Source organism: Puntigrus tetrazona, chromosome 24 (assembly GCF_018831695.1).
Source record: "Puntigrus tetrazona isolate hp1 chromosome 24, ASM1883169v1, whole genome shotgun sequence".
Classification (NCBI taxonomy): domain Eukaryota; kingdom Metazoa; phylum Chordata; class Actinopteri; order Cypriniformes; family Cyprinidae; genus Puntigrus; species Puntigrus tetrazona.
The window spans coordinates 5,473,429-5,495,928 of record NC_056722.1 but is presented as its reverse complement, the minus strand read 5'-3'; the positions used below and the strand labels follow the sequence as shown (position 1 = coordinate 5,495,928).

The 22,500-nt window shown below is 40.3% G+C and overlaps 1 protein-coding gene across 16 annotated transcripts in view; it reads left to right on the top strand.

The window, feature by feature from the left end:
• The window catches only part of ptprma (protein tyrosine phosphatase receptor type Ma), a 177,413-nt gene that overhangs the window by 109,065 nt on the left and 45,848 nt on the right, over window positions 1-22,500 (top strand). For 6 of the 16 annotated variants that reach the window (XM_043226027.1, XM_043226029.1, XM_043226039.1 and 3 more), the window contains exons 14-16: window positions 4,352-4,426; window positions 7,289-7,424; window positions 10,122-10,151. In XM_043226027.1, the coding sequence (XP_043081962.1) occupies window positions 4,352-4,426; window positions 7,289-7,424; window positions 10,122-10,151 (241 nt within the window). The remainder of the gene's footprint in view (window positions 1-4,351; window positions 4,427-7,288; window positions 7,425-10,121; window positions 10,152-22,500) is intronic. The other 10 variants (XM_043226031.1, XM_043226034.1, XM_043226032.1 and 7 more) reach the window with 3 other exon arrangements.

The window sequence follows — 22,500 nt, the reverse complement described above, 5'->3', positions numbered from 1 at the left end:
GGGTGTGTGTGAGAGTAATGGAGTGCACTGATTGAAACGTGTTCTCTAAAACACACTGAGCGCTCACACAGCTACCAGACACACAGCAGGTATAGAGCGCAGACCCCCAAATACAGGCACTTTCTTTCTTTCTTTCTTTCTTTCTTTACTTGCAAAGGTTTACAGTTAAAACCAGCGAAGAAATAATCTCCACCAATCAGAGCCGAGAAACAAGAAACTGTGTAATCAGTCTCCATGTGCTTTTAAAGATCTTATATAAGCAGTGCATTAATATATATATATATATATGTTGTTATTATATACACTATGGTTGCCTATAAATCAGATCGTTTCACAAAGCTTCATGGGATTGTTTTTTATTCCGTTCATTAATATATAAATCTCGCACCTTTGTCTGACTGTAATACATCCTCATCTAAATGAAATGAAAAGCGTGCTTCTTTAGTCATCTGAAAAGGTTAAAAAGTGAAACATAAGTACATAAGGGTTTTCCCAGCGGAAAATGTAAAGTGTTTTTTTTTTTATAAATGTATTGTTTAAATGCTTTTTAAATGTTTTTTAGATTTTTCTTAGATTTTTTCAGTGCTGTTAATTTTCGAAATTTTTCTTAATTTTCCTAAAAATGAGCAAAGCAAAATAAAAAAAGCGCAAAATATATTTTGCGATAAATGGCTTCAGTTTTCAGCTGGTTTTAGATAAAAAAAAATTATATAAAATTTATTAAAAATTTTTTATTAATTTATTTTTTATTTTTCGAATTCATTGAATCACAGTAATATTCTTTTTAATAACTTTCATCCAATCTTACCTATACAAAAAAAGCAAAGCAAAAAACTAAAGCAGAGTTAGTATGTAATGTAACGTTAAAATGAGTTTGTCGTGAAAACACAATAAAAAAAATAAATAAAATTTGATAATGTAATGTTCTTAAAAATAGGTGTGATGGGAGTCCTCGGTCCTCGCGGCAGATGGAGAACGCTTCACGCGCTCCGCCGCTGTTTCGGTGTTTTCTGACCTCTGGAGGACCGTTACGAGACTTTGGGCGGCAGTTAGCGGCGCTCTGGCCTTTTCTCGCCGCTGTTTGTGATTTAATTGAGCACAGATGGTACATAATCTCTTTTCCTGTCTACATGCCACGTCTCTAACCGTGTCAAGCCTGTTCCATGCAAATGAGAGTTTATGTGGCTTTGGTTTTCAAAACAATCGTGAACGTGAAGCCCATCTGACGCCGAACATCCTCCTCCTGCGCTCTATACCTGTCAATCATAACTCACACAGACAGGATGTAAACGCACACGAAGGGTAGATTTATAGATTGATACACATACATGTCAAAAACGTTCATGCAGTAATTCACTGACCTTCACTCACTGAGCATGTGGATAAAGTCTTTGTCTTTCTCGAGCTCCTTTCCAAAGCCCTTGTGAGCCGCCGCTTCCTTAGAAGTCAGGGTTTGGGACACTGAATAGGCGGCATACGTGCTCTTTAATGGGATGTTAATGAGATGCAATACTTGAAAAATAAGCATAGAAATAAACTGAAAAAAAAAATAATATTGGATAATTAGATTGAGTAGTATGTGGTCTGTAATAAAAAAAATAAAAAATAAAATAAAATAATTAAAAATATATAATAATAATAATTATATATATATATATATATATATATATATATATATATAATTAAAAAAATGTTTTTACATTTTTTATTTATTTTATATAAAAAAAAAAAATATATATATATATATATATATATATATATATATATATATAGATTCTGGCAATGACTTCTCTGCAAAGAATACATAAACCAAGACTATAAATACCATTTTGTTAATTGAAATAAAGTTAACATAAAATATAATACATTATATAAAAGTCCTAAGATGAAAGATATTTGGATAAGTGGTAATTATAAGAAAAAAGCTCAAATTGATGTACAAAGTCGTAAAATTATAAGAAAACGTAGAAAGGATCAAATTATGAGATAAGTCATAATTACAAGAAAGAAGTCAAAATTATGAGATAAAAAGTCAAAATTGAGAAAAATCTAAATCATGAGATAAATGTGAGAAAAAAAGTTATGACTAATAATTATGAGACAAAATGTCGTATTTGATAAAAAGACCAATTATGACGTACTAAGACATAATTATGAGATAAAGTCCAAACTGAGTACAAACTCATAATTCTAAGAAAAAAAATAGAAGATGAGAAGCGATCAAAACCAGCAAAAGAGCGATAAAATACGATTTCTGTGACGGCTGCACAGAAAATATAAAAAGAAAAAAGGATAGTTAGTATTACCACTAAACTGAGAAAAAGAAGTGCTGTCTGTCTGCGGCTCACGAGCGTCTGTCTGTCTCTGCTCTGCATTAATAACCGTACAGATGTAACGATACCTCCCTCAGCATGATCTCTCTCTCTCTCTCTCTCTCTCTCTCTCTCTCTCTCTCTCTCTCTCTCTCTGTCTCTCTCTCTCTCTCTCTCTCTCTGTCTCTCTCTCTCTCTCTCTCTCTCTCTCTCTCTCTCTCTCTCTCTCTCTCTCTCTCTCTCTCTCTCTCTCTCTCTGTCTCTCTCTCTCTCTCTCTCTCTCTCTCTCTCTCTCTCTCTCTCTCTCTCTCTCTCTCTCTCTCTCTCTCTCTCTCTCTCTCTCTCTCTCTCTCTCTCTCTCTCTCTCTCTCTCTCTCTCTCTCTCTCTCTCTCTCTCTCTCTCTCTCTCTCTCTCTCTCTCTCTCTCTCTCTCTCTCTCTCTCTCTCTCTCTCTCTCTCTCTCTCTCTCTCTCTCTCTCTCTCTCTCTCTCTCTCTCTCTCTCTCTCTCTCTCTCTCTCTCTCTCTCTCTCTCTCTCTCTCTCTCTCTCTCTCTCTCTCTCTCTCTCTCTCTCTCTCTCTCTCTCTCTCTCTCTCTCTCTCTCTCTCTCTCTCTCTCTCTCTCTCTCTCTCTCTCTCTCTCTCTCTCTCTCTCTCTCTCTCTCTCTCTCTCTCTCTCTCTCTCTCTCTCTCTCTCTCTCTCTCTGTCTCTCTCTCTCTCTCTCTCTCTCTCTCTCTCTCTCTCTCTCTCTCTCTCTCTCTCTCTCTCTCTCTCTCTCTCTCTCTCTCTCTCTCTCTCTCTCTCTCTCTCTCTCTCTCTCTCTCTCTCTCTCTCTCTCTCTCTCTCTCTCTCTCTCTCTCTCTCTCTCTCTCTCTCTCTCTCTCTCTCTCTCTCTGTCTCTCTCTCTCTCTCTCTCTCTCTCTCTCTCTCTCTCTCTGTCTCTCTCTCTCTCTCTCTCTCTCTCTCTCTCTCTCTCTCTCTCTCTCTCTCTCTCTCTCTCTCTCTCTCTCTCTCTCTCTCTCTCTCTCTCTCTCTCTCTCTCTCTCTCTCTCTCTCTCTCTCTCTCTCTCTCTCTCTCTCTCTCTCTCTCTCTCTCTCTCTCTCTCTCTCTCTCTCTCTCTCTCTCTCTCTCTCTCTCTCTCTCTCTCTCTCTCTCTCTCTCTCTCTCTCTCTCTCTCTCTCTCTCTCTCTCTCTCTCTCTCTCTCTCTCTCTCTCTCTCTCTCTCTCTCTCTCTCTCTCTCTCTCTCTCTCTCTCTCTCTCTCTCTCTCTCTCTCTCTCTCTCTCTCTCTCTCTCTCTCTCTCTCTCTCTCTCTCTCTCTCTCTCTCTCTCTCTCTCTCTCTCTCTCTCTCTCTCTCTCTCTCTCTCTCTCTCTCTCTGTCTCTCTCTCTCTCTCTCTCTCTCTCTCTCTCTCTCTCTCTCTCTCTCTCTCTCTCTCTCTCTCTCTCTCTCTCTCTCTCTCTCTCTCTCTCTCTCTGTCTCTCTCTCTCTCTCTCTCTCTCTCTCTCTCTCTCTCTCTCTCTCTCTCTCTCTCTCTCTCTCTCTCTCTCTCTCTCTCTCTCTCTCTCTCTCTCTCTCTCTCTCTCTCTCTCTCTCTCTCTCTGTCTCTCTCTCTCTCTCTCTCTCTCTCTCTCTCTCTCTCTCTCTCTCTCTCTCTCTCTCTCTCTCTCTCTCTCTCTCTCTCTCTCTCTCTCTCTCTCTCTCTCTCTCTCTCTCTCTCTCTCTCTCTCTCTCTCTCTCTCTCTCTCTCTCTCTCTCTCTCTCTCTCTCTCTCTCTCTCTCTCTCTCTCTCTCTCTCTGTCTCTCTCTCTCTCTCTCTCTCTCTCTCTCTCTCTCTCTCTCTCTCTCTCTCTCTCTCTCTCTCTCTCTCTCTCTCTCTCTCTCTCTCTCTCTCTCTCTCTCTCTCTCTCTCTCTCTCTCTCTCTCTCTCTCTCTCTCTCTCTCTCTCTCTCTCTCTCTCTCTCTCTCTCTCTCTCTCTCTCTCTCTCTCTCTCTCTCTCTCTCTCTGCATGTTTGGCTGGATCTCTTCTCTTGTTCTAGCTGCCATTATTGTGACTCAGCTCACCACGCCGTATGTGCGTATCGCACCCGCTGCCGGCGACAGCCAACTAACAGGTCAGAACTACCCCCGTCCACCTCGCTCTCTGCGTGTGTGTGTGTGTGTGAGTGTGTGTGTGTGTGTGTGTTACACCATGTCTGCTTCCCAGGTCCTGGCCACGTCCAGATCACAGTTCACTTTTCTAATTGACATTTTGCATAAAGATTTAGCATTTTTCACATTTTATTTATTTACTTTTTATTATTAAAATGATACAATTTTCATAATCGTGAACGGTAGCCCTTGATTTAATGATTCAAATAATGTGAAACTAACAATGTTTAGTTTTTCTGATTGTTTTCTATATAGCATATATAGTATTTGCCGTGTTTTTTTTTTATTATTAATCACGATTTTAATGAGAATCGTCGACAAGAAGTTGACCGGAAAAAATACACAAACAAACAAAAAACACAAAAGTAAAATATGTGGGTGCGTAAGTGAAAATGTTAGATTTTTATTCAATTAAATTACACAAATTATTTTTATAAAAATGCTATAATGCTATTTTTTTTGCATAATGTTCTCATACTCAAAAAAAAAAATTTTATTGTAATTTTTTAGTGAAATGTCAGCTCGATTTTTTCCTGTGGTGTATTTCAGTCTTAGTGTAACCCGCTCAGAGCAGCGTTTGTTGATTCGTTTCTAGTCCTGAATGCGCGCGGGTTGAAAAGGTAATTGAGGATTTTCAGGGTTAGCGTCCGTCTGATGAGCTTCATTTGATCCCCGCTGTTTGCTTCCCGTGGAAGGTCACTTTCCATTAGCTGAATCTGTGCGCTGAAAGCACGCGTTTGCTGTGGAAAATAAACACCGGAGCAGGAGTCACTAAATTAGCTTCTTTTTATTCGGCGCCGATGTCCGTCGAAGGAATCGATGTGACCTCGGCAGACCCCCCCGAAAGCAAAGACTGCGGCGTTCGAGCGATGCACGGCGACCAGAAAATTACATTTCGATATTTAGCGTCAGGATTTCACCCGTTTAAATCGATCTCCGGGCCGTCCCTGAATCATCTGCTGGATTCTGTTTGTTTGCGAGCGAGACCGTGATGGTTCGACCTCTGGTCATCTGAAGCGAGGCTGTTTATGCCGTGTTCGTCGTCCTCCTCGACCCCGCTCCGTCTTCAAACGCTCGCTCTCTCTCGCCTCCATCCAGGCTGAAGAAACTCAGACTCCAGAATGCAAATGAGCATCACGACGACAACAAAAGCCTGGAGAGATGCGTGCACTTATGCTAATAATTGCTCAGTTTCTCTTCTCGTTTTCAATCCAGAGCTCACAGAACATTTATGCAGCGTCTCGTGTACGGAAATGAAACGCCCGTCGGTAAATTACGAGAACGATTTAGGACGATTAAGTCGCGATTATGAGATAGAATTGAAAATCGTGGCACGAAAAAGTTGAAAATATGCTAAAAACGAATAAGGTGAAAATGTTGAAAATGATCGAACCTGATATGAAATGAATTCATGGTGAAAATGTGAGCTGTAAAATCAAGATGCTGAGCAATCCTTGAGATATGAAAACTCGCCAGTTATGAGATTAAAAAACGGTCGTAATTATGAGATAAAAATGTTGAGATAAAAGATAGGGGGTGTGAATCACGGCATGAAAAGAAAAAATAAGCGATAAAGTCAAAATGATGCCACGCTAAGCAGTGACTGAGCTGAAATTGTGACGATTGATGAGATAAAAAAATAAAGATAAAGCCGTAACTACGAAATCGAGTCCTAATCGTGAGATAAAAAGTTACGGTTAAAATTCACGAGGAGCTGCAATTGAGACGGTGTTGAATTTGTCGTAATTTTATCTCATAATCGTGATTTGCCGAAGAGTCGTCGTCGTCGCTCGGGAGTCACCTGCTGGTCCGTCGCCATGGTAACGGCTGATGGATGCTGTCAGGCCTTGATTGAAAAAGCGTAGCTGGCAGGAGGAACCTCAAATGAGCGTCGCGCACGCACTATTTTTCATCCTCTTCTCATTTAGTGCTGGAAATTGATATTTCATCGGGCACGCGGCCGACATGCATCACATTATACAGATAACAGACCAACACGCTCGCTCTGGTGCCCTCTGACCTCTCGAACGCTCTCTGCTCCTCAAATAAAGACGCTTCTGGTCCATTTAGAGGACAGCTCTATGTCTTTGTGACTTACAGTTTTCAGTCGTGCTTAGTTAAAGTCTTAACTTTGTCTCAGATGTTGAACAGAAATGGAGAAAAAGACTGATTGTGACAAAAAATATATATATATTATATCATATAATATTTATAAACATATTTATATGATATACAGAATCATAGCGCTTTCTTGATTAATGGCTATTTCTAATTTTGATATATTACGCCGTCGTTTTTAAAATAAAAAATGATTAAAACATGGCTATTTATAGCTTTATTTATCGTGAACGTAATTGAGAACTTTTTACATAATTCTTCATTTCTATATTTTAACTGTGATTGTACCGAAATAAATCGTGATTATGAAATGAAAAAAAAATTGCAATTTAAATAAAAAGTAAATGTCTAGATTGCAAAGATTGTTATTGAGAAATACTGAGAAAAAGTGTTTTTTTTTTTGTTTTTACATTGTCTTAATATAGCATAAAAGGCTAAAGAAATATGACGGGATAAAAAGTTGACATCGAGATAACGGACAAAAAAGTAATATCACGAAATAAAGTCACAATGATGACATAAAAAAGTCTAAACATGACATTCATATCATCTCATTGCTGAAATAGTTTTAATGTGATATCGTTCGTTTACCCATCAGCTCATCAATGAATCGTCTGCTCATGCTGTTTTATTCACAAGAAGTATATCTTCTTTCACTCCTGTCCCGATCTCATTTCAGCCCTGATTGTCTGGACTTCCTGTTTCAGGTGCCGCCACCCGGAAGCCCGAAGCCGTGGAGCCCGAGAAGCAGACGGATCACACGGTGAAGATCGCTGGCGTCATCGCCGGGATCCTGCTCTTCGTCATCATCTTCCTCGGCGTGGTGCTGGTCATGAAGAAACGGTAAGAGAGCTTCACTTCCGTTCAACAATATATCATCTGATTAACATGAAGGTGTGTTTTTAAAGCTGAAGCGCACTCCCACCGCCTGTCAGTCAAACAGATAGCCCCGCCCCCAAGCTCACATCATTGGCTGAGAAGCATCACAGGAGGCAAAAAAATAATTAGCGTGTAATACTTCTGCTGTAAAAAGTCATAGACATGAAAAGTCGAAAACGTGACGCGCCGATTGTTATCATGACAAATAGTACGCTTTATGAGATAAAAGTCATAATTGTAAGATAATGAGATAAAATGACAGTTGAGACGTTACTATTATAAGATAGAAAGTTGAAATTATGAGACGAAAAGTCAAAAATGTGACATAAGCATAAAAAGGCAGAAATGTGAGATGAGAAGTTGGCGATGTGGTATGAAAATTAAAATGTAAATTAAAAGTAATAATTTTGACAGGGTATAAATTATGAAACGCACGTACTAAGCAGTAATTGACATTAAAAAAGAAATAATTAAACGATGAGATAAAAGTTATAATAAAGAGATGAAGCCATAAATTATTTAATAAAAACCAGCTTTGACGGATGAGCTAAAAAAGGCAACGTTATGTCAAAAATATGAGATAAAAAGTGAAATAATGAGCTGAACTACCCTCAAACAAAAGATGCCTTTTTGTGGTTGGGAACGATTTATCTTCGGCTAAATGTTGAAAGTTAGTCGTCTAAACATAGTTCAAATAAATCGATTGAATTCATTCAGTTCATTCAGAGCACGACGAAAGTTAATCATTACGAGACAGCCACGTGTCGATCAAACAGGTAGCCCCGCCCCCAAGCTCACGCCATTGGTCCAGCCACTTACGGCGACTACGAACGGGATAAGATGGCGCACTTCAGCTCCAGAGATCTTCCCATCCAGCGCGCCCATGAACACATGAAAGTCAGATGAATCTTTGCTGATTTCTGTTCGCTTTTCAAACAGCCCCTTTTGTCAACCGAACACAGAATAATTGATTTGATCGCTCTGATAAGCACCATTACACGGTTTGTGGCGCCGATACATGCTGCCTGATGAAATATTAATTTTTCTTCTCCCCGCGCTGCTCTCAAACAAACGGCATCGCTTTAATGACCCCGGCGACGGGAAACAGCACAAATATTTTCCAAGCTTATCTTGTGCAGAAATAAAAAAGAAAAGAGCGAAAGAAAAGCGAGATAAGAGGGAAAAATTGATGAAAGGCACTTTTTTTTTTCAAAGAGGGGCCCAGGGCGCATTGCTCCGGGCGACTTTACATTAGATCCGAGTAAAAACCCTTGTTCAAACAACCCCACTCCACTTCTGCTTTACATTCAGAGCGTGCTCCCAGTGGTTTCAGATGTAAATTGAAGGCAAGGCCAAGTAAATATGTTTTTAATGAGAGTCATTACCTTCTCAGAATAAGGGTATTTGTCTCTATTGATTTTGCTGTTGAGCCTCAAAATGGCCAAACATTTGAAGAGGGATGCCTTCGCTGTGCTGACGAGGCGGTTTCCGGCGGATCGTTTGTACGCGTCGCCCGGGCCGTTTTTAGCATAATGACCTTGGCATCGCATGTTAAAACTCACATCCATAAACACGGGCTTCAGTAATCGAGTCAGGACTGAGTTCATTACAGCTAATAGACTTGGAGCGCTTGAAACGCTTTTGCCAGAGCTGACCGGCCTCTTTCTGTCCTCTCTCTCTCTCTCTCTCTCTCTTCACCCCTTTGACGCCAATGATAATGAAGCTGTGAGAGATTGAAGCTCAGTCTCATTAATGAAACGCACGCATAGTTCTTGTTCCATTCGGGATTGCTTCTGCTTGCGTTTCGTTAGCGATATCTGACCAAACACCGCTAGGAAGGTCGTTTTTCAGGAAGCGGGGTCTGGCTGACCGAACGTTCACTTTCGTCCTGAAACGAGTAAACCGAAGACTCCAGAAAACATTGGAGACATTCGGAAACTCCAAAGGACTAAAGTCGTGATCATGAGATAAAACGTCGTAATTATGGCATAAAAAGTCAATTATGAGATACGACGGCATACGAAATGATCGAGATTAAAGAACAATTAAGGTTATGAGATAAAAAGTCAGAAGAGAAAAGCAGTGCAGTCTCATGAACGATGCATAATGTGTCCAAAGAGCTCGGTTAATAATAATTCACGAGATAATCGCGGCGCGCTTTTGTGCGGCTTGATTGTTTGTTTATATATTTGGGAATTAAACGGGTCGCTTGCTTAAAAAATGAAGACGAACGTGGCGTTCAGCGCGAGCTGAATACGTTTGGGTGAATCTCTTGTAAGCAGGGCCATGCGCTGCTCGTGACTAACAATAAAAGACTGAACAAAAACAGACCTAAACAGAGGCGCGAAGAGAATAAAAAAACTAGTATAACGTTTCTCTTTTTAAGGTATCGCTTATAATTCCTTATTTTTTGGGAATACCTCACAGCCTCGTTCTCATTCGCACTGATTTAACGCCTTTAATGAGATGCTAACGATATTCCTAGTGGCTAGCCACACCCACACCGCAGGCTCCGCCTCACGTAACGTGTGTCACCATATCAGGTTTTGTTCATTTTTCTATATTTTCAGACATTAATATTTTTACTTTTTCTTTCCTTCCATTTTCATTCCCCCTCCACCCCTTCCACCACTGCTTTTGCCCTTCCACCCCACTCGGCAGAAGATCCTATCACTCCTACACTTACTACCTGTAAGTAACCACTTTGTGAAAACTAGTTGCAGTGCTTTCTCTTCCGCGCCTCTTTTGATATTCCATGCATGACTCCAAACCCGGTGGCTTCCTCCCTCCCTCCCTTCGAACCGCAGCCGGTTGGACCCGCGTCCGCCGCCGCTCTGTGCTTTTAACGACGGATGCTGAGACCAGACCCAACCCTGGCATTGCTTAAACTCGGCTTTTTTAAATCATTCATCACAGCGAACGCTGGAAATATGGTAATTCCTCTCTGGAGGAGGCTCTCTTTCTGCTGCGGTTTGAAGGGGAGGATCTGATCCGATCCGATCGCTGATGATGATGATGATGATGATGATGATGGTGGTGATGATGAAAAATTCCCTTAGAGCTAAAGAAAGGCCAGTTTTCCCGTTGCGGTTTGGACGGGCGAAGGGAAAGCTGGACCCCTCGAACGCAGGACCCACACATCAGCCCCGCTCATCGCTTTAGTTCCTTTCCCTCCATGTTTATTTCAATTCTGTTCTGTTCGGTTCTGCATGAGTCTGTTTAGTGCATGTTTGTCATCATCATGTGTTCCCCCCGAACACACACACACACACACACACACGCACACACAAGTTGGATTAAACGTCATTAGATATGAACGATCAAATCAAGTGTCAATTATTTTAGATGCAATCAAAAGTGCTTTTGTTTTTGAAATCATAGAATAGATCCCGAGTGTGTTTCCTGGTCTGTGTTTAGAAATATTTGAGACACTTGATCTGATGAAGGACATTTACACATTCCTAATTCATATAGTTACTGTACATTACACACACACACACACACACACACACACACACACACACACACATATATACATATTAGTAAACATAGAATTAGTTAATTGCTAGTAAGTTATTAGATGTGTTATACTTGGATTAAATTCTTATTTGAAACCTGAATCTAAATGTCATTCATTAGATGCTAAATATTTATTTAAAATGACACTAAAATATGTTTACTCTCATGCATGTTTATTTTTTTAATAAAAGAAGACTAGTGCCGTCAAACAACCAAAATAAGCGTTTTTGTTTACGCAATATATGTGTACACTGTGTATATTTATTATGTACGTATAAGTAGTAACACATGCATGTATATTTTTAAGAATTTCTATGAATGAATGCGTAAATATTTTCTAAATATATACCGCATGTGTTTGTATTTATATGTGCATAATGAATATACACGCACTCCACACGTATATTACATAAACACAAACTTTGTTTTGGATGCGATTAATCGCGTGAACTGTAAAACATTTACAGCTGATGTTGTTTAAATATTTGTTACTTACTGTAAAGTGTTTCCCACTTAGTAAAGTTTGTCGCTGCTGTGACATGAATTAGTGTAGTTTATTTTTAGAGGACTGCGCTGACAAATACGAGATTTAATCTGGTTTCTACACGTTGAGGGATTTCTTCAGGGCTTCAGACGCGACACTCGTGGAGGAGTGTGTTTGTGCGGGGATTCAGAGCCTCAGCCGGGATTAGAATAAGAGCGGAGCAGATCTGGAGTCTGTTGATCAAATCCCCCGATATGGCAAAGATCTGCTGCATTTATAACTCTCACTATATTTGGACACAGACACCGCAGCATATTCCTCTCTGATTGAACACTCGCAGAACAGATCCGGATTTCCATTATCATCCGTCTGCTCGTATGCAAAAACTCGCCGGTTTACATTTGCATTCCACGCTTTTATCCAGCGTGACTTACCTCAAGAATAACGGTAAAGAAACAGCGTGACGCAGTGCCAAGACGTGCACTCATTAGTTCACTGATGCTCAAACACTACGCAAGTCTCCTAGATCTAGAATCGTAATAAAGCATTTTAGGATTTGTTTCAGTCTTTACTGTGAACAACTACAATAAACATGTCTGCAGATTACACATTCACATCGGAGTCACTGAATCATTAAAAATTCATTCAGTAAAAAGCACCGTTCATTTGCAACTGGAAATATTCTTATGGTGCATTATTAAAGTACTCTGTTAAAATCCCATCTGAGAGACTTTAGTAGTGCTTGAGCGTCATGATTGACTTACGAACTCAAATCGAGATTTATGCGTCGCCTGAAAGCTGAAGAAATACTCTTTCCATTGATGTGTGGAGCCAATGGAATTTTTTCGACTTATGTATGAATCTGTTCGGATCAGACCATATTTGTTACATCTAACTGAATATATCTGGAATCTGAGGGAGCAAAAAATCGAAACATGGAAACAATCGCCTTTAAAGTTGTTCAAACGAACTTCGTAGCAATGCATATTGGTTTTTATATATTTACAGTAGGACATTTGCTAATTTTGCCATAAAAAGAAAGTGTATAATTTTGCCCCGTGTGATGTATTTTTGGCTGTTGCTACAGCGACTCGAGTCTCACATATAATGATTTAATCTTCTCAGTTTAACACGAACAGACAGGCTCATCACGTTAAAAACAAGTAAAAGAAACGATGAAATATTTAAAAGTTAGACATTAAAAGTGTTTTAGAGCTCCTGCAGTCGCATAAAGTCTCAATATAAAGCATTTCTCTGAAAGACGAGAGTAGGTTCTCCTTCTCTCCCTCTCTCAGAGATGGCCGTTTCACTCTGCGTTTGAGCGAGCGGGAGGCCTTAATTAAATCCTTCACCGAGGGCTCACGCAGAACAAGAAACAAATTAATTGTAACAAGAGGATGCACATTTGTCTCGGCTGACGGCTCCTGCGCTGCGAAGGAGAGAGGAAGCAGAGAGACTGGATTTCCCCGTCGAATCGCCGCCGTCGCTCTCTGATGCAGATAATAGAGGCCTGTTTACTCCACATGGTAATGTGATCGGATGAGGCGGCGCACGGAAGTTTGGAAATGAGTCACTGACAGCGATCGCACTCCATAATTAAATTAGAGTCTAATTAACGTCTATTAATGGGTGCGTGTGGCATACCTGGGGATTCTGAGCCAGCAAATCCTCCTAAAACCTCCCAGAGGAGTTGGGATGAATCACTGGAGCTTATGAAGGCTGTGAACGAGACAGCCAGCGCGAGCCCAAACTACTGCAGAACTTATCACTATCAACTCATGGAGCTCTGGCTGATTGACAGGTGCTTTGCGGTTGCTAGGGTGGAGTTTAGGCGGTTGTTAGGGTGCTTAGGTGGAGTCGGTAGTTGCTAGGGTGTTTAGGTGGCGTCAAAGGGGTTGCTTAGGTAATAAAGTGGGGTTTGTGCGGTTGCGGCGTATTCTTTTCAGTTGCTGGGGAGTTTAAGTGAAGTCTAGGTGGTTGCTAAGGTGTTTAGTTGGAGTCGAGGAGGTTGCTAAGGTGATTACATGGGTGTTTATGTGGTTGCTAGAGTGTTTAGGTGTAGTGTAGGTGGTTGCTAGGGTGTTTAGGTGAGGTCTAGTTGGTTGCTAGGGTGTTTAGTTGGAGTCGAGGAGGTTGCTATGGTGATTAAGTGGGGTTTATGTGATTGCTAGGGAGTTTAGGTGTAGTCTGGGTTGTTATTATGGTGTTGAGTTGGAGTTGAGGTGGTTGCTAAGGTGATTACATGGGTGTTTATGTGGTTGCTAGAGTGTTTAGGTGTAGTGTAGGTGGTTGCTAGGGTGTTTAGTTGGAGTCGAGGAGGTTGCTATGGTGATTAAGTGGGGTTTATGTGATTGCTAGGGAGTTGAGGTGTAGTCTGGGTTGTTATTATGGTGTTTAGTTGGAGTCGAAGTGGTTGCTAAGGTGATTACGTACCTTTTTGTGGTTGCTAGGGTGTTTGGGTGGATGCTAGGATGGTTAGGTGAAGTCTAGTCAGTTGTTAGGGTATTTAGTTGGAGTCGAGGAGGTTGCTATGGTGATTAAGTGGGGTTTATGTGATTGCTAGGGTCTTTAGGCGGAGTCTAGGTTGTTGGTATGGTGTTTAGTTGGAGTCAAGGTGGTTGCTAAGGTGATTAAGTAGAGTTTATGTGGCTGATAGAGTGTTTAGGTGTGATCTATGTTGTTGCCAGGGTGTTTCGTTGGAGTTCCGTTGGTCGCTAAGGTGATTACATGGGGTTTATGTGGGTTCTAGAGTGTTTGTGTAGCGTAGGTGGTTGCTATGGTGTTTAGGTTACGTCTAGTTTGTTGCTAGGGTGTTTAGTTGGAGTTAAGTGGTGGCTAAGGTGATGAAGTGGGATTTATATGGTTGCTAGGTCCTTTATGTCAAGTCTGAATATTTATTTATATGCATTTCATTCATAAATACGCATAAAGCTGCATATCAGTATACATTTATTTATGTAGTTAGTAACTTTTTACTCTATTATTAATTTATTTATTTAACCAAATTGTATTGAATTTAGAGTGTTTTTTTACTGATTCTACCGTTAAAATCATCCTTAAAATGCTGCTTTATGAATCAGAGCGTTTTGAAATAGAAAGAAAGTGCATGTTGTTTTTCTGCCTGTATCTAGACAGGCAAACATTTATTCCATTTGTAAAAGCCTTGAAATATTTATTCGCCGCATGTTGGGCCTCAGTTGGCGTGGCTCGTGGTTCACAAAGATCTCGTATGTGGATGTTTTAGTGGAGTGAAGGTTCATAGTTTAATGGATGTGATAATGCCATTAGTGCCGCTGACGTGCGGTTAGATGTTGTTCTGGCCTTCAAGGGTGTTCTGATGATACTGAAGCACAGGAACACATCACACAGTTCTCTGAGGGTCACACACTTTAATGCATAAATACTGTAGGATTAGAGTTATACTGTAGCGCCTGTTGAATGTTGATGCTGCCCAGTAATAAGTTAATATAAGTGTTTGTGACAGATGCTCGTACGGCTGATGAGCAGCAGATGTTTGAGCTTCACCTGCAACCGTTTAATTAAGCTGTCAACACATTACATCTTAATATTTCTCCACATCATATGATCCTTCATGCCTGAAGAGCACATTCACATAAACACATCGTAAATGACAAATCCAGCTTTTTACTCCGTCCTTAAGGGCAAATATTTCTCAAAAATACGATCAAATGTAATGTAAGCGCTGCCTTGATGTCTTTGTTTCCCATCGGAGCGGACTCACGCTGTCTGATGGGATCATTGAGGTTAACTGGAAAAGCCTGATCTAGATGTATTGTTTTAGGAAATAAAACTTTATTCTGCAGTAACCAGTTTTTCTTTAAAGCCTGCTGCTCTGAAATGCTGATTTAAGACAGACTTTGAATAAATTCTGTACTTCACTTCTGTATGCTTCGTATTTATTATAATTAAATGTAAGTATTATGTTAAATTAATAGCGCTAATGACAATTATTATTTAATCCAATTTAATATAATGTAATTATAATAAACAGTAAGCATATACAAATAAAGTAGAATAAAATGTACACAAAACCTGCCAGTCTGAAATGCTGATTTGGGATGATTTATATTTTTTTTTGTAAGCATACAGAAATATAATAATGAATAATACTTAATTAAATCAGCGGGAAAAATATTGTTTAATTGAACATATAAATATAATGAATAATAGAATATAGAAATAGACGTAAAATAAAATGTATTCCTGCCTTAATATAATAATAGTAAGCATGCAGAAATATATACAAATTAATTTTAAATAAAATAATAATAATATATAACAGGAATTTTAATACAACCACAATAATAATAAGTATTATTATTATTAGTGGTAGTAGTAATAATATAATAAATGATAAATAATAAATAATTAGCCTATAGAAGTGGATTAAAATATGGTTCAGTATGCTACACCTCAGCTACTCCTTTAAGAGCAGAGAATGCTGGGAGACTTGTCTGAGGCGTCAATGTCTATGAGTGAAAATGTGCAGGTGACCTCTGTATCTGCGGGAAGTGTGTTTGATGGCATGATGACAGCTCATGTCAGGCTTCAGTGCTCATTTCAATACGCCGCTCAAATCATCAGTCATACATACTAATAGAAACCTCACGCTACTCTGAGCTTAAAGCCCTCAAACAAAGAGCAGCTCCACTGTTTAATAGAGAGTCACTTATAGTTGGACTGATGGAATCAACTGTAATAGATACCTGTATAATGCAATATATCATATACATCTACATCAGCATGCTGTGAAATGGCTTTACCGCTCTCCTCATGTAAGCTTCATGATGTCATGATGATCGGGTGTAAGGCTTAGTTGCTAGGGTGTAGCTATGTGGTTGATAAGATGGTTGCCACGGTGTTGATATGCGTTTGTTAGAGTTAGAGTTTGTTCTGATAGGGAGTCTGTTTGGGAGTTGCTAGGATGTTGTAATGAGCTTTTAAAATGTTATGGTGGTTGTTACAGAGCTCCGGTAGTTGCTAGGGTGTTGCTATGCGGTTGCTAAAGTGTTTATTGTTTATTATGGTGTTCTGGCTTTTGCTATGTAGTGTTATTGTGGTTTGTATAGTGACAGGTGGTTGCTGGGGTCTTGATATAAGGTGTTCTGGTGGTTGCCAGGGTGTTTCGATGTGGTTCCAAAAGTGATTTTGTGTGGTTTTTATAGTGTGATGTGGTTTCTAGGGCGTTGCTATGTGGTTGTTACTGTGGTGATGCTTTGTAAAGTGTTATAGTGGTTTCTAGTGTTTAGGTGTATGTTGCTGTGTGGTTTGTTAAAGTGGTAGGTAAGGATTCTAGTGGTAACTAAGGTATTCTGGTTGTTGCAAGGTTGGTGTTATTCATTTCCTAAAGTGTTTGGCGGTTGTTACAGTGTTTGAGTGGTTGCCAGGGTGTTGCTATGATCGGCTCTAATGGTTGCTGGAAGTGTCCTGGTGGTTGCCAGGGTTTCGATGTGGTTCCAAAAGTAATCTAGTGGTTTCTAGGGTGTTCCTAGCATTTTCAGGTGGTTGCTGTGGCATTACTACATGCTTTTTGAAGTGTTCTAGTGGTTGCTCGTGTTTGGGTGGTTGTTAGCGTGTTGCTGTGTGGTTGCTTGAGTGTTCAGGGTGGTTGCTAGGGCGTTGCTAGGTAGTTTATAATGTATTCTGATGGTTGCTAGGGTGTTTATCGGTGATTAGAGAAATAATTTCCGATGTATTTACATGGTTTAGAGACACTGTACTGAAACACACAGTTTAAACCAGTCAAAGAATGTTTGAGGTTTATAGACCGGTTTAACTGTTTTGCCCCCTCCTCTGCACAATTAAGCATTTCTTATCATAATGTGGTTTTATGCAAAGCATGAATAATAGTAATGATGATCTCACTCCAGTAATAAACAGCATTACAGTCTCAAAATCAAATGAAAACGCTTGATCTCACTACTTCTCCTCTGATTTCAGCTTGTTATTTTAAGCCAGCATCTTAAAACTGAATAGTGTAAGAACTGCACGAGGAGCGCTAAAATAGAGTAAATGAAATCAGCTGTTGCTGATATATGGGAGCGAGCGACGTGTGGAGTTAGAGCCCTGTTCCCCACCGCTGCGGATCACCCAGAGGTGAGTGTCAGCGAAACACCCAGATTTATATCAGTAAGCGAGGAACAGAGTGGCTTTTCTCTGTTTTATGTGGCGCTGGTTGGGACAGAGTGCTCCGCTCAAGGGTACATCTCCTATGAGGCTCTCCAGGGGCCCGGGGGCCATCACCGTGGCACGGCGGGGGCTTTTATTTATGTTTCTCTCCTGGAAAACACAGAGAAACTTACTTGTGTTTAAAAGAGCCTTTTTTCAAGGCCTATCAGCGAAGACTCGCTCTATCTGCAGGGGGTTCAGGTTAAACTTCAAATGGATGCGTTTACGCTCGGAAAGATGGAATGGAAAGAGAGAGAAAATGTCTCCAGTTACATTTGAAAAAAAGAAAGGGAGAAAACAGAAATGGAAAGGTCTGAGGATTGAGTCTGCAGGGACAGTGACTAAAGTAGCCCGGCAGCATTAGATATGCATGAGCGCTGAATCACCGCCGCCGTCGACCGAAAGCGCAGCGGGAAGGTGCTTGTGTACTTTGCGCTGTCCTTCCTTCTGTCCTAAGATGGCTGGAGGCCATTTGAAAAGAATAAAAACAGATTATCTTGTAAAACTTTATTCTTATAAACTGAAGCCTCGGCGTCTCTGTGTAAAACTGAACTTCATCAGGAGTTCATTGAAAAGATTTGAACACGTCTGGATCATTTGCATGAAGAAACGAAACCTTGCACTGATCGTTTAACCTGAGAGGGTTTTCTTTGTTCACAAATGCTGGTTAATTTCATTGCATGGACTTCTTATTTCAGGGTATTTTTTCCCAACTTGTCACACTTGTTGTGTCCCAGTTAAACTGGCTCACAAAAAATAGCTTTGCAATTACCAAGTATTCGTTTGAAGCATTTTTATCAACTTGACTTTCAATTAGAACAGGTTTTGTATTTCTTCGTGGAACTGATTTTCCGTAGGCTTCATTGATCTGAGCTCATGCAACTCTGTTTGTGAGCCAAAATGACCTACAAATAATACTGTTTATAATGAGCCCGGTTCAGTAAGCTCCAAAAAACTGGTGCTAATTACAAAAAAGACTGAATCTGACATTTGGTGGTACTATAGATTTACAAGCAATTTTCAAAAGCCCAGAAATGAGGTAAAGTGTTCTTATTTCCCTGATAATGACTCTCTCATCTGAAGCGATGCGTTTCTTGTCGGCTGGTGCTCAGCATCTACTTCCTGTGTCGGGATTGATAGCGGCGTCTCTGCTGCTGCTGCTGCCAGTCTGTCATTTGTCATTTTCCCGTGCCCGGCAGCAGCGCGCTGCGGTGGAACCTTGTGTTTCGTTTTGTTCAGAATTTCCAACTGAGTGAACACGAGCAGAGACACCGTCAACAGCGATTAGACAAACCGGTTCTGCTGTATTTACATGATAGAGTGAGACTGTACTGAAACCAACCGCTTAAACCAGTCTGAGGAGGATCTGAGCTTTCAGATCTCTCTAAAATCATTCCAGACCAGCCTTAGACTGGTCTTCTTGTTCAGCAAATCCAGAATGTACATCCTTTTTCCTGTAGTAAGTGTGTACATATGCAAAACGGATGCTGTGGTGATGCTATGCGGTTGCTAGGGTGTTGGGATGGCTGCCGGGGCGTTCGATGGTTGCTGGGATGTGGTTGCTTTGGTGTCCTGGTGGTTGCTAGAGCATTTGGGTGGTTGCTAGGATATTGCTATGTGGTTGTTAGGGCATTGTTATGCGGTCGCTGAGGTGTGCTGTGGTTGCTAGGGTGTTTGGATGGTTTTAAAGTTGTTCTGTGGTTGCTAGGGTGTTGCTATGTAATTGCTGGATTGATTGGGTCGTTCATAGGGTGTTGCTTTGTGATTGCTAAAATGTTTGGGTGGTTGCTATGTTGCTGTGTTTTTGCTTAGAGTTCGGGTGGTTGCTAGGCTGTTGCTATGTGGTTGTTAGGGCACTGTTATGAGGTTGCTTAGGTGTCCTGTGGTTGCTAGGGTGTTGCTACGTTTTTGCTAAAGCATTTGGGTGGCTGCTCGGGTGTCGCTATGTAATTCCTGGATTGATTGGCTGGTTCCTAGGGTGTTGCTTTGTGGTTGCTAGGGTGCTGCTATGTGATTGCTAAAATGTTTGGGTGGTTTCTAGGGTGTTGCTGTGTGGTTGCTAAACAGTGACTAAGGACAGTGTCTTCTGTACACAATTGAGAGATATTCACCGTACTGAAATAAACAGCTTAAACCAGTCTAAGCAGGTATGGAGGTTTGAGATCCCTCTAAAACCATCCAGGCAGACCAGATGTAGACTGGCTTTCTCTCTTTCCCTGCATGTGCTGGTACATTGATTGGATTCTGGATCTTTGTCCCGAACATTTTGGGTGGTTTATTGAATCCGCTCAGTAACACAATTCCATTTATTTCCCATTTCCACTCAGCTCGCTCTTAGTTTTACAGTGAGCCTGACATTTGCAAGGAAATAGGCTGTTCTCGCTGTTGCCAAATTCCCTGTTGGTGTTCGGGAGGCGTTTCAATCACCTTCCGTCCCAGGTGCATAAACGACAGCGGCAGTCTGAACGTCTCAGGCTTTGTCAGGTTTCAGTGCTGAGACGCCCATGAAATAACCAGATGATGCATCCACAACACTCCATTCCTTTCAAATCCTGCTTTGTAATGGAAAATATGACAATTTTGATACGCAGAACAGTTGTAGCTCCAGTAATCCCATGCTACCAAATGTCTGACAAAATGCAGACACAATAGAACAAAATACCGATCACATGTAAACCCAGGGGTGACGAGTTTGTCAGCAGCAAAAATAGAAACTAGAACGAATATATTAGCAGCGTTTGGACCATAAACAGATTCTCTGACAGTCTCCAACCTAAATATCACGATTGCTGTGTGATATGTTAGTAGTGTTTAAATAAAGTGTAAACCTGCAACTGTTAGCTATTTCTGCCTCATTTCATTTCATTGAATGTAAACCGTTGGGTTCAGTGATAATAAACACTGTTTTTGACTGTTATTGGGAAAAACAATTCTTACAGTCCAGGCTTTTTCTCTTGAAAATCAAGATATTAATTGAGAACTGCAAGATCTAAACCCTTTTTTTTCCCTGAATTTTGAGTTTACATCTCGCAAATATTTTTTGAGAGTACATTTATATTCGTGAACATATGTAATTATAATATATTATATAGTATAGCATATGTATAATGCATTATGAAAGGTATAAATTGGTTTTCATTTAGTTTAAAATATATAAAATTGAAACAAAAACTAAATAAAAACTATACAGACAAGTCCTATTTTTATCCATAGAAGAAAATTCCATGTTTATAATCTTTTTCTTGTTTTTATTGAATCTAACCTAAACCGTATTCAGCAGAAATGTGCCTGCGCTGTGGTTTTGTTTTACCACAAACCATTATAGCGTTGCTGTTTGTCTTCTTTTATTTATTTAGTTCAGATCATGAATACGAACCCGTATGAGATATGCGTAACGGGACTAGTGCTCACTGTTAAACGACGCTCGGCGGTAGAGCGCTTACACTCACACGTTACAGATTACGCTTCAGATGACAACATCCATTAAGTTTCACTCGTGTGGCAGACTATCTGAAGCAAACAGTTAAGTGATTAGCTTCCCGTCGGGCAGAAATGGCATATGGGACGCTACAGAATCAAGAAGATTGATCGGGAGGAGCTCGCGGCGGGAAGCTTCGTTAGCTCGGGGTTCAGAGAAACACACATACATTAGTCTGGACATCATCATCATCATCATCATCATCATTACAGGAGTACCAATCTATTTTTATACACAAGAAGTGTGTTCTTCCAAAGGTTTTGTGGGGATAAAATTCTTGCATTTTGGATAAATACTGTTTTATACTGTATACCAGGGTTCCTCAGATCTTACCCTGGAGGTCCAAAGAGTTTAGCTCCAACCCTGATAAATGATCTAATGATCCTGAAGACACTGATTAGCTCGATCAGGGTTAAAGCTAAACAGAACTGAGGATCACTGCTATGTACTACATGCTAGATACTAGACTAGACGAGATCAAATGACATTTTTTTCCAAGTTTAGATTATTTGTTTGATAGATTATTAAGTCTTTGATTGCACTCTGATTGCACTGATTTTTAACGTATTTGCTATTTTACGGATTGGATTGGATTGGATTGGATTGGTGGAGATTATTAATGTTGAGCTATATGTTGATGTTCTGTTGGTTTTGAACAAACCAGCCAGAATGCGTTGAAAAAAAAGAAATACAAGTCACTCAAACAGAAATGACACTCAGCTGAATGAAGTGTTTATTTCATGTTATTCTACTGTCAGTTCACTTCAATTCTAATGAGCTACACAAGATGGTTTCTGTGGGCCTTTAAAAAGTCTTTATTTATCAATAGAGTTTTACATTTATTTTGTATTAAATGTTACATACCCCGCAAAAAAATGGTCTTCCACTACAAATATCTAAACATCCTCAAATCGAGATACATTTATCCGAGGCGGAAAATGAAAATGCGTGTTTTGGGAGAAACTTTACAAAACGAAACAAGTTCACGCTTAAAACAAGAACAAATATTGATCACTGGGAAATGAAAACAAGAACTCTAATCTCGCTCAGCAGATCTCCAGACGTCTGCACTCGGATGCGTCCATACTGGAGTGGTTCGCAGCAGAGCGTTTCAAGACCACAGCTTTCTTTTTTAAAAAATAAACGAATCTCTTGAACTAAAAAGTAGCGCAGGTCGGCCCCCGAGGTTGCATTCCCGAGCCCCGCGAGGCGTTTCGGTTTAGTGTTGTGTTTTCCAATCAGTTTATTCTTTACATGATCTTAAATTTGCTTTGTAGAACGAACCGGTATTATATTTGACATTCTGCAGCGATGGCTACGCCCCTGCTAGCGTCGAGCGGCGGGACTCTGTTGTTTGCAGTGCTTTGTCT